Below are 12,205 nucleotides of genomic sequence, written 5' to 3'. Positions count from 1 at the left end.
TCTTCATTGTTCACTCTTTCCTTGTTCTCTTCTTTTGTAAGCACATTCTTCTGTACCAAGCATTATGGCTCATCTTGTGGGTTTTCTGCATTCTCCTCCTTGATATGCCTCAACTTAATATTCTCATGTTTGGAGAGTTGTGCATTTCAGGCAGGCTTGGAGCAGCATGAGCAAACTCAGGTTTGTGATTCCTGTTTTGCAAGTGCTTAACTGCTTTGCTGAATCCATCCATTCCCATGTCACCTTGTGATCTGACCATTGTGAAGGCTTATCTAGTCTCATCTATGAGAAATATTGGAAAGCACAGACATGATTTCAGATAGCAGAAAGACAAAGAGCTCTTTTAATATGTTGAAATTTATTTTGAACTTGTGCACAGCAAGTAACTTGATTTTGCAAAGATGTAATTGTCCTTCTGACATATTATTTAGTCAGATTTCTGATGACCTGTGTCATCGCTTTTGTTTGATTTTTTCCTAGTGATGAAAAATTATTTTATTATAAAATAAAAATTATATTTTAAAAGAGATGTAAGAAATACAAACTTTAGGTTCAGCATACGTAATTAATATGCATTCTATTCCCATACAAAATATACTCAACAGAATGTGCCTCTGTACTAGAGAAAATTATTCATTTTTTCTCATTAATAGAGTCTCTAAATTTTCAATTTTTCTTTTCTCCAAATAATGCAATCCTTTCCACTTCAAGCTCTTAGAGCACAACAGGCTTTTGCTGCAGGTCACCAGCTACACACTCTGGCACAAGAATTAAACTTCAGAGCGTCTGATCATTTGTTGGACAACATTTGGTGCCTAGTGATATGCCTAAGCTCACATCAGCTTATGAAGCATCTTATTTCAAGTGTCATTGCCTTTCTTTTCCAGCAAAAGAATTTTCCATCCAAATGCACAGCCTGATCCTGGACTGCATGGGAAAGCTGTACTAAAATTAAAGGGACTCTAGTGACAAGTAAAGATTGCTCATGTGTGGTCTTCAAAGACATATCTTTAAATTTAAGTCTGCATCTCATGTGCTTCTGGGGAATCATGGAACACAGCAGCAATGACGTCACATGCCTTTATGAGGTGTTAATGAGATGTTGAGTTACTTGTGGGTTACAATTTGTTAGACAACTGGTATATATATGTTTTCAGTTTCTGTGCTAAGAGATTTTGGCATCTGGACGGTGTGCCAGAAACACTGCTCTTGGGCAAGTTTGGGCTTGATTATTTGAAATGCAAATCCAGGCGGAAAATTGTTACTGACTTGGCTGAAGACAGCTTGAAGAAGGGAGAGATATATTGAATACACTTTGGTTAATTCAAGCCTATTCAATTAACAAAATGCTGTACGCAGCAGATTAATCAATGAAACATGAAATTACCTCCTATTTCCTCCTATTTTTAGTCTGGAACGGGACTAAAGTAAAATTGCTGAAACATAAGAGTGCAACTTTGTTTATGGTCTGAAACTACATAACCTTTTTATGAAAAAGGACCAAAGGGGAAACAAGGATGAGATCAGTATATAATTTTTTTTTTTTTGACCTGAACAGGAACATGGTGATACTATCTCATTTGCCAGTTTGAGTCATTTACTTGTAACCAGTTGGACGGTCTATAATGGGAAGAAAAAGGTCAGCATTAGAGGAAAAGTAACTAAGTATTGTATATTTTCCTTTTCAAGATCTATTCACACTTTCATTGCACATGATTAAGTGACTGATCATGAGTGCAAATAATTTCAGCAAGATTTAATTTCAGTACATTAACTTGGATATTATGCCAGCTTCCATCTCATGTTTGTGTGCAACTGAAAATATGTCGTTCGGCAGCAAGTTCAGGAGTGTAGCTGTACAAACATAACTATTCCTTTAACAGAAGTGTACAGGAAGCACCAGTCTGTTTAGGTAAAAGCATCAGAAACTGCATAATGAAAAAATGAGGTATGTTATGGAGTTTTTTGATAGGCATTAACAGCAGAAACATTCTGTGATAAATGTAACAAATTCAAGCATATTCTAGATGCTCTTGTAACCTGATTTTAAATGTGGACCTCCGTTATTGGTTGTAGCTCCAATACTTTCGACAAAGAGACTCCATGGACAGAGAGTGAAAAAATCAGAGTGTGTGTCCGAAAACGTCCTCTCTGCCAGAGGGAGGAGAGACATGGGGAGTCTAATATAATCACAGTGGAAGATAAGGAAACCCTAATTCTCCACCAGAAGAAGGAGGCAGTTGATCTTACACAATACATTTTACAGGTAACATCCTCCATTGAAGGTTGTGCTTATGGGCCAGTCACTTGCATGGAAGCGTAGAGTTTATTGTGCCTGGAGTTTCCATGAGAGAAAACAGAAAAGGACTCTTAGTGTTTCTTACACTGAAATAGGTGGTGAGCTTTTGTTTTATCTCAGAGTTGTCTATATTTGAGTTGCTTTGAGTTGATTTATGCCAGACTGCGCCAGCAAAACCGAGCCTGGAATTTTAAGATCTAGAGCTATGTCTCTTGCAACTTTCTTTGTATGTGGCAAAATAAATCCTCTGCTACATGCCATTGCTGCAGGAGAAATCCCTGCTGATGGCTTTCCAGAGTGAGGAGTTCCCTTTCCACTGTTTAAGCACTGTGGATCTGTTTCAGTGAATCATACACACCCTCATCCCCTCCCTTCCATTTTTCTCAAAAGCTTTGGAAAATTAAGTTCCCGTTTGTCTTTGTCTCTTAATCCCAAATACTTTGTGCTGTCATAGTTCAAATTCTCACTTGTGATTGACAGCACCAGGAACAGAACTGATTTGTAGAGGCAGAAAGCTATTCTTGTTATGCTGAGTGTTATTTTTACAACTGGGGCCCTAGGAACAACTGTTCGAAGTATCTGGTAAAATTTCAGATATCTCTCAGACCCAGTTCATGTGCCACCTTTTACAGTGAGACACATGCTGAATCATTTCCACAGACCCTGTTTTTTTGAGTCTGATCTGGAGTGTGGGAAGTTTTGATTTTCTTGCCCCCTTTTGAGTTCAGACAATGTAGCTTTGCTTAGGAACAGCTTGTTCCTTCTTTGGCACAAAACTTTTTAATAACAGAGGCGATTAATAACACCTAAGTCACAAATAAGAACTAATTTTGAGAAAGTCAAGAGTTGACTCAGTTCATTTTACTGTTAGAGTCTGACAGTACATCTGTAGGCTGATTCATTTAATGAATAGGTTTTCTTTAATTAGTGGTTTTTTTTTTTTTTTTTTTTTTTTTTTTTTTTTGTTAAAAGGCTCTGGTATGTTATGTTTCAGAATTATGGGAAATTGATGCATTTTTGTTTCCTTCTCCCCCCCCACCCGCCCCCACCCCTACCCTGAATCTCTTGACTGGTGTGTTCCTACCTGAGTTGTGTTGCATATTAAGTGTGCTAGATCACTCTCTACCTAATCCAAACCATGTGAAGCCACTGGAAAGACTTCTGTTATTTCATTTTATCTTTGAATGGAATTGGAGGGGAAGTGAAACCTATTCATTCTCATGTAAAGATTATCTTTGTTTTTCAGCATGTTTTTTATTTTGATGAAGTCTTTGAGGAGACATGTACCAATGAGGATGTGTATATGAAGACAGCTTATCCTCTCATTCAGCATATTTTTAATGGGTAGGGCATTCAGCACTTACACTGGTTATTTTTTGTTTTGTTGTTTTCCAATTTTATGTGTATGCCTGAACTTTCCTTAATGCTTTTGATCTTCTGAAACGTATCTTCATTTCACTTTTGCCACATGCCTTCCCCCTTTCTGAACATCTTTCATTGCAATTTTTACAAAAATAAATCAGGAAAAGCTTTCTTCACACTAGGTGACTAATCTCAATTACAGAAGAAAGTTAAATTGAACCTCAGTAGCAACAAATTGATAACATGATCAGCCTACAATAAGCATGTATCCCAGGATTTCTGAGTTTTCATCTTCACTCTAACAAAGGCTCCTGTGTGGCAGAGCACACTCATCTGTAGAGAAATAATATTACTTTTCTTTCCTGAGACTACTGAGAGATATTTTACATGTATTTTTACAATCTGGGCCCTAGGAACAACTGTTTGGAGTATCTGGTAAAATTTCAGATATCTCTTAGACCCAGTTCATGTGCCACCTTTTACAGTGGGAACATGCTGAATCAGTTCCACAAACCCAGCTTTTGCACAGTTCACAAGGCAATAGAAATGATGAATAACCTTGTGATTTATTTTTATTGATTTATATTTGCTTAGAGGTTTAATTGTAATTACATAGTTCCTGATTAATGGGAAATTTATGGTAGCTTTACAGGAGACATCTTATCTCTATGCGAGGCCATATATATTGAATACATACTTTAATATAATTACTTTTTTGAGTCTTTGAAGGAAAATATTACTTATCCATGCTAAAAATTAACAAAATTGAGTATTCTGTTACTGAAAATCTCCAAGTATCATCAATGGAGACAGAATACCATGCTCTTGAGAAAAGGAAAGTGAGAAAGGAGAATGAGGCTTGCACTTTGCTGTGTAATAATCACTAAAGCCACAATTCACATTACTGCTAGTCCAGTAATGCCACGAGAAGAGATTATGCTATTTTTTTTCCCCAGCTTTCCCCTTACTTTTCCATTCCTCCTGCTGGCATTTATTTAATCTGACACCATGGTGAGGCCAGTCTAGAATCTAAACTGGCAAGGAATTGTTCACTGTGATTACTGCAGCCATCCATTTTTACTCATTCCTCCGCCAGGAGTACTGAATCAGGTACAAAGTCTTTTTATTGAGGGCGGCAGGGAAAGGAAAAGAAAGGATGAGAGCCAGCACCCTGTGCCATATCAGATCTCCACAGGGTATACTTGGAAATCAATGTTAAGCATTCTGTAGTTTCCCAGAGAGGATAGCAGGCCAAACCTCTTTGCTAAGGGGCCACTATAGATAGATACCAGCACTGCAGAATATTATTTAATAGATATTAATTAATCAGATGTGGCACTAAACACTATACTGTCTTCACAGAGGCAATGCAACTTGCTTTGCATACGGGCAGACTGGAGCTGGCAAGACTTACACCATGATAGGGACTCACCAGAACCCAGGACTCTATGCCCTGGCTGCCCAGGACATCTTCAGGCACCTGGAAGCATCACCATCCAGGAAAGATCTTATTGTTCTGATCAGTTTTTATGAGATCTACTGCAGACAGCTTTATGACCTGCTAAATGGAAGGAAAAGGTATTTAAGAAAAAATATTATTCCCTACTAGCCTGCAGTTTGATTCAATTGGTTACTGTTTGGAAATCAATTACTGCTTTCATGCAATTACATTTAACATACTAGCATTTACAGCAACTGTTACATATTTAATTAGGGTCATTCACATGAGATACTTAGGGAGGATAGCAAGATCTGACAGTTGATTTTGTGACATTGGTAGGGACTCCTGGTTTGTTGTTTGGGCGAAAAATAAGGACTTAGGTTTGAGATACAAGCTCAGTCTCTTGCTTACACTGTAATAAGATAATAGCTGGACATCCATAGGTAGAGAAACAAGCTTCTTGTGGCCAGAAGTTCCTGTCTTAAAATCATAGAACATTTTGAGAAGGAACCGTAAAGATTATCTTGTTCCACCTCTACTGCCCTGGGCAGGGACAACTTCCACTAGACCAGGTTGCTCAGAACCCCATCCAACCTGGCCTTGAATGTTTTTGGGCATGGGACATCCACAACTAGTTTGGACAGCCTGTCATGTGTCAACCATTGTGGAGTCCTTGTCTTTCCCTGATCAAGCATAAATCTGGAGGAGGCTGTTCCTCCTGCTGTGCCAGTGGGGATTTGACTCTTGCCAATCCAGCCTCTGAAGATCCTACATGCTTGATCTCCTACATGCTTGACTCTGCAGAACTTGCTCACCTTCTCCCTGGGCACCTTCACCTGACAGCCCACTGACTCAGCCCAGCAAGCCTCTGGAGGGGATGCTGAAATATGATTCTAAGGCTGTAGGAGTTGTGCAAAAATGTTTTAAATGCTGTGCAAAAACCCTTAGAATACAAATAGAACAAAATTTACAGTTGGATGAGGACTTAGAGGAGCCTGAGATGTAGTTTAAAGGGAGACAGTTACTCTAAAATGTAAATGTGCTAATTTACTTCCCCGCCTTATTGTATTCTTAAACTAGCAGAAATGCAGGGCTAATGTCTCTTTAGCAGTGAAATGTCAGTGGTAGTTGTTATAAATCAGGTACTTCTTCAGCTCTGAAAATGAATCACAGCAGGGTCTCTCTCCTGACAGTAGCCTTGACTGCTTTTTCTCAGTGTCACAGCACAGACGTGTTTTCATTGCTGCTTTCTAAGATTTCAGATACCTCCTTTTTGCACTATTCTCTTGTCAGGCTTTTTGCAAGAGAAGATGGCAAGCACGTTGTTCAGATAGCTGGACTCCAGGAGGTTCGGGTGGATTCCGTAGATCAGCTGTTGGAGGTAATGTTTGAGATTCATTCCTTGTCTTCTGCAGCCCAATTTGTTTATTTGTGAGGTGTGTCACTTGCAGAGGTTATTTATTGTGTATGTTCCTGTTTAAGGCCCTAAAATTGGCAATCCCAGCAGGGCACCAAGGGGCTCTATTCATTGTGGCCCCTTCAATTCAAAAGTGCCTTTATTTATTGAGTTGTTTCTTGTGTTAGCCACATGCAAGTAGTTGATTCACAGCTGTCACTTCTGCTGCCATTCCATAGGGAAACATCCTAGAAGCTAAATAGTGTCCCAGTAAGGGACCTTGAAAGCTGGATATGTATTTTCCCCCAGTGTGGTGTGTCTTGTGGTTCTATTAATTTAGATTTTTGTATATAAAAGATATGTGGTTTTGGCACAGAATATAAAATTTGAAAATTATTAGAAACACAAATTAGAACATACTTAAGATTGAGATATTTGGTCTGAATTAGGATTAAAATACTGCTTACATGTGTGCATGACAATAACCCAAGTAAAATTCAGATCTTTAAAGAGTAGCTCACATTTGCCAAGAACAATGTTTCAGTTTTCTTCTCTACCTGGCTGAGCCCAGAAAGGCAGAAAGGACACTGGCAAATTTTTTGTATTTTCCTGCAACAAGCAAGCTGATTAAATCTACTTTCTATTTACCCTGACTTTGCACAATTTAAATCTTTTTTTTTTTTTTTTTTTTTGGTAAGGAAGTGTTAATTACAAGTGCCTGATACTGTAACTGGCCCATTAAAATTGTCATAGTGTTGTCCACTGATATTGCACTTAATTTAGTTGTTCATCTTCCCATTAACTCCAAGCTTTAGGACAAGCTGGTGATGCTTCTGCTAGTTGGAGTGCAAATTTACTATATGGTTGATGTACAGTTCCTTGGTATTATCACATTCCACTCACAGAAGAGCTATTAAATTACTTAATTGTTACAGAGATCCTGGGGGGAAAATACATTGTCCACAGGCCCTTTTGAACACAGAAATGTCACTGTCTTGGCTCACAACTTCTGAGTGCTCTGCAACAGATATATGGAAAGAGCTTTGAACACATCCTTGGTTATTCACTATTATTGATGTTGGCTTTGATTCAGAAATTATCTTTGCTTAACACTGATATAAAGCTCAGAAGCTGCAGTGGGTGGTTATGTTGCTCATTGAGAACTGGCCCCTGAAAAGGATGAATTATTCACATCTATCATCTGAGAATGTATTGATTTTGCTAGGCAATATTCTGATTTGTTCCTGCAACCAGAAGCAAAATTAATGGCTTTTCTATGAATGCTCTGCTGCAGTCAATGTTAGACTTTGTGCAACAGTGTTGCTTCTCTTTCGACCGCCACTTTGCTCTCGGGGGTTTCTCGCCGCTGTCCCCCGTCCCTCCCCGGCCCCCCGGGACCCTCCGGCTAGCTGTCCCCTCCGGGGCCGGGGTTTTCCGCGGTCCCGCTGCCCTGGGCTTACCAGGCAGCGGCTGGGTTAGCACGGTCCGAGCTGCGGCGCTGCCTCAGTCGCCGCAAGGGTTCGAGATAAAGAGACCAAGAGAGACCAATGGTATGCTTGTCCAGAGAGATTGTATTGCCTGAAGCATTGCAGTGACCAAAGGCCCTGGGCTATTGCCCAGATACAGTTTTATACAGCAAAATTAAGAGATAAGGTCTTAAACAATAGAGACAGTGTTCAGCTAAGGCACATCAGAACCACCCCAGGGGCCAGGTCCAATGGGAACTGCTCAGGGGTGGGGAGAAGGGGGCCTACAGAGGAATGCTGAAGCGGGACTTTCCCGAAACAGTGGAGCATACATAAATGTATCTTTTCCCTCAGTTTCTCATTCCCAAAGCCTTTCTAAAACAATGGGGCATACATGAATGTATCCTTTTCCTCAGTTTACCATTCCCAAGGCCTTTCTAAAACCTTCCTCCACGCTACCATGCCAGCATGACTGCAACAATTCCCCGCTTTTCAATTACTAAGATGAACGATGCCTTGGGAGAAGGTAAACTGTGGCTCTTAAACTGCAGTGTCTTTCTGCTTGTCGTCTTCCCACCAATCGCTTTCCGTGGTGGCAGCAGCGATGAAAACCGGCGCAGAAGCCTTCGGCTTCGAGGTGATGACCTTGGAGACGTTCCGCTTCAGAATCCCAAATGCTAACAGAACTAAAAACAATGCAACTAGAAAGTAAAAGATGTCTTTTAAAAGAGACACTGCCCACCCAGAAAGGTCTCAGTCTTTGAACAGATTTTTAAACCAATCCTCATTTTCTTGCTTCACATTCCCAATGAGGCTTCTCATTTCCTGAATGGACGAGTGGACACTCTGTCCTTTAGATGACAGATCAAAACAACACAACCCATCAAATTCTTTACATCCATGACCATGTGCCAACAGCAGGAAATCAATAGCTGCCCTATTTTGGAGGGTAGCCTTTCTGGTTATTTCCTCGTCTTCTAGGAGGTCACTCAGGGCTGCTGATGTTAAATTTGCCTGCTTGGTCACCCAGCATCCTAGATTGCCTAATTCACTCAATGCTTTGGCTGCTGCAACCCATGGTAAAAACACAGAGACAGCAACTCTTTTGGATTTTGCCCAATGATAAATTTCTGCATCACAATGTTCATCAAATTGGCTTGCACTCCGCTTAGTAATTTTTTTCCCACTTCTTGCTTGCCCAATTGGAATTTGGGTCATGTTGGGGGAAGCAAGGGTCAGATGCCCAAAAGTACATGGACCTCCAATAAGACGAGATGGGATTTCTGGGTATGCTCTGTCCCCACAGATAAGAAACATTCCCTTGTCCAGCTTGCGTGGACGGAAATCAGTGGTGGATGCAAATTTCAGCTTGTAGACAGCTGTGCACCATTGACCTGCTCTGAATTCTACCTTGTACTGTTTGACATGCTCATATAATTTTACTTCTTTGGTTGGGGAAAAATCAAATTGAATGCAAAACTCAGCTTTTGCAGAGCCTAGGAGTTCTAATTCCTGGGGCTCCCCCTCAGCAGTGGGCAAATGTGAAACCCACCCTTGCCACAAAATGAGGGGATTTCGCACTTGTGCTTCAACTTGTCCTGCACCTTTAGGTATTTTATTTTCGTTCACCTGCTTTTGCAAACGGACCAGACCAATTGGAAACTCATCCCCCTTACTTGGAACCCCTATTAAACATGTGGACATCGGATTTTCTGCTGAGGCAGTGGACAAACACATATGATCCTGTTGCAAGGCTTGGGCTAGCGTGACCCACACATTTTTCTTGGGCTGTGGAACAATCCATGCATCCACCGTGGAAGGGTAGATGACCATTCCCTGGAACCAAACGATGAGCAGGAATGTGGAAATTGACATTCTGCTAGTCTGAAAGAGAGATAAAATCATACAACAAAGTGAACTAACTCTGAAAAAGATACAATTTGCTCTGCCAGTATAAAGGAAAATGATTCTCCCCCCTCCCACTTTCCCCCCTTGTCGAGGAGGCCCTTCGGACCCTGGAGTCCTCGGGGTTGCTGCTGCTGAAGCAACCACCCTTTCCCGTGGTTTTATCACTGAGTCCTCTGTCATCAGCACAGCTTTCCTGGTGCACTCCTCGATGAGCTGATCGAGTGTGGGGGGAGGCGATGATGGAAGAGCCAGGATGACTCGCTGACAGGCTTCATTTGCATTTGTGGTGACCAGTTCTAATGTAAGTTGGTCTTGGAGCTCTGGATTTTGCACCCTCTTTTCCACAGAGGCTCGCACACGATCCACAAAATCCATGAATGGTTCTGAAACAGACTGCTTTAAAGCGGTATATGAGACAATAGGGTCTTTAGAAGGCATGTTAAAAAATGCACGTTCTGCTGCATCCCTGGACAGGTCTAACACTGCTTTGGGAATGCCTGCTGCTTGCTTTTCAGCTTGGCTCCAATCGCCCTCACCCACTAGATGTTCTAAAGTGATTTCCTCATCCTCTATATCTGTGGAAAGGCTTGGACTTTGCAGAATCTCTGGGAGGAGATCTGCTGCAAGTCTTTTCCACGTTCTTTCCCACAATCTAAACTCAGACTGAGGGAGCAAGCAACTGAAAAGACGCTTCAAATCAGCGGGGACAAATGTCTTGGAGCATATAGTAGCTTTCAAAATGCTCTTAAAAAATTCACTTCTTTCCCCAAACTCACGCTTTGTTTTGCAAAGTTCCCTAATACTATCATACGAAAGGGGCTCCCATTTGGCGTTCTGTCCCCTGGCATTATAAATCACAGGGGCTAAGAACGCAGGCTCGGTCTCTCTGAGCACTTCCCGGCTGACAGCCTGGGCGCTGCCGTTGCCAGGGAGATCGGGAGAGGGAGAGGGAGGAGGAGGAGGGCCAGCTTGTGAGGGAGTGGCCGCAGCCGGCGGGGCTGCGTGGAGCGGGGCTGGGACAGGGACAGGGGGTGGTGATGGAACTGCGAGAGGAGGAGCTGAGGGCTGGACCGGGGGCTGGAATGTGGGCTGGATCGCCGCAAGGGAGGAGGGGTTGGGGTCAGGGACAGGCGGAGGGGGGAATGCGAGGGCTGGGGGCATGTTCTGGGCTGGCACAGGGAGCAGGGAATGCGGGGATGGAGAAGGGAAAACCGCGTGGCCACCTCCATCTTGTGGGGGCTGCACGGGGGAGATGGGGGGTGCAAAGCATGGATTTTCAGCTGCGGGAGCGAAAGCAGGAGGAGGAGAAGGGTTAGAAACTAAATCTACATCTGCACAGTTAGTTTTCTCACCGCAGGGGGTGCGGGGGGGCACCGGGGACGCGACAGGGCACTTTTCTGCTCCCTGGGCGCCCTGAGTGTCCGCACTCTCTTTCACAACATCGTAAACGACCAAAAACATTCTCATAAAACCTTCTTTCACTGAGGGATCTCCTGCCTTTGTCCTTTCACTCAGCACTGCACCAACACGCTTCCAAAATCGTCTTTCTCTCACTACTTGCTCTGTTATCTCTGGAAAACTTACTGATAACCATCTGACAAACTCTTTCACAAGGCTCTTAGGAAATTTGACACCTGCACTCAGCAGGGGCTCCTGAACTTGTTTATAAATCTCTTTCTGCTGTGTAGTCAGCCTAACACCCATGGCTGGCTTCACAGCAAATCTCAACCAATTACTGCAGCAAACCCAAAGTTCTAAAGCTACGACGGAGACTCCCGTCACGCCTGCGCGCTGGCGTGTCCCCCCGTGGGCACACAGGAGCCGATGTCTCCTGGCCGGGCCCCTGCCCCCCAGTACGAGACTCACCCACCGCCGTCCTTTAGACACCACTGCAGCAACGGTTCCCGAACCCCGGGAGGTCTCCCGGGTGTAGAGAGGTGCCGTCCGACCCGTGGCGACCTCGCCGGACAGAAATCGGCGTCTGTCTCCACGGCAACAGTCCCGCTGGGCTGTGTGGAGAGGCAAGTGCCTCACACCACCAGCGTGATCCCAGAGCTTCTCCCCGCAGAGCCGACAGCCTGCGTAGCGATTTATTCACACCGCTCCCCGCTCTGCAGCTCGCGGTGACACTGCGGTGTCTGGAAAAGCTCCTAGCCAGTGCACTGTCCACGACGGCTGCGGCAGGCTTGCTCAGACCAGTGCAAAGCCCAACGTTGGTGCGCCACTTGTTGCTTCTCTTTCGACCGCCACTTTGCTCTCGGGGGTTTCTCGCCGCTGTCCCCCGTCCCTCCCCGGCCCCCCGGGACCCTCCGGCTAGCTGTCCCCTCCGGGGC

The 12,205-nt window shown here is 43.3% G+C and overlaps 2 protein-coding genes across 6 annotated transcripts in view; one reads left to right on the top strand and one right to left on the bottom strand.

Moving 5' to 3' along the window:
- The window catches only part of KIF24 (kinesin family member 24), a 31,746-nt gene that overhangs the window by 7,465 nt on the left and 12,076 nt on the right, over positions 1 to 12,205 (top strand). For 2 of the 4 annotated variants that reach the window (XM_031507383.3, XM_085566126.1), the window contains 4 exons: positions 2,077 to 2,266; positions 3,546 to 3,643; positions 5,024 to 5,239; positions 6,396 to 6,483. In XM_031507383.3, the coding sequence (XP_031363243.2) occupies positions 2,077 to 2,266; positions 3,546 to 3,643; positions 5,024 to 5,239; positions 6,396 to 6,483 (592 nt within the window). Of the gene's footprint in view, positions 1 to 41; positions 181 to 1,558; positions 1,640 to 2,076; positions 2,267 to 3,545; positions 3,644 to 5,023; positions 5,240 to 6,395; positions 6,484 to 12,205 lie in introns of all 4 variants that reach the window. The other 2 variants (XM_085566128.1, XM_085566127.1) reach the window with 2 other exon arrangements.
- Positions 4,181 to 11,888, bottom strand: LOC146763802 (uncharacterized). 2 transcript variants are annotated; one of them, XM_085566181.1, is made up of 2 exons: positions 11,739 to 11,888; positions 4,181 to 10,265 (listed from the first exon to the last, which is right to left on the bottom strand). In XM_085566181.1, exon 2 carries the CDS (start codon positions 10,245 to 10,247, stop codon positions 8,718 to 8,720), a length of 1,530 nt encoding a protein of 509 aa, XP_085422307.1. In that variant the 5' UTR covers positions 10,248 to 10,265; positions 11,739 to 11,888; the 3' UTR covers positions 4,181 to 8,717. The 2 variants fall into 2 exon arrangements, with proteins under 2 accessions (XP_085422307.1, XP_085422306.1); XM_085566180.1 differs by having other exon boundaries at positions 4,181 to 10,268; positions 11,739 to 11,881.

This window comes from Lonchura striata, chromosome Z, assembly GCF_050655825.1.
Source record: "Lonchura striata isolate lonStrDom1 chromosome Z, ASM5065582v1, whole genome shotgun sequence".
Taxonomy (NCBI): Eukaryota; Metazoa; Chordata; class Aves; order Passeriformes; family Estrildidae; genus Lonchura; species Lonchura striata.
Note: the sequence above shows the minus strand (reverse complement) of the source record. Positions and strands in the feature narration are given on the sequence as shown.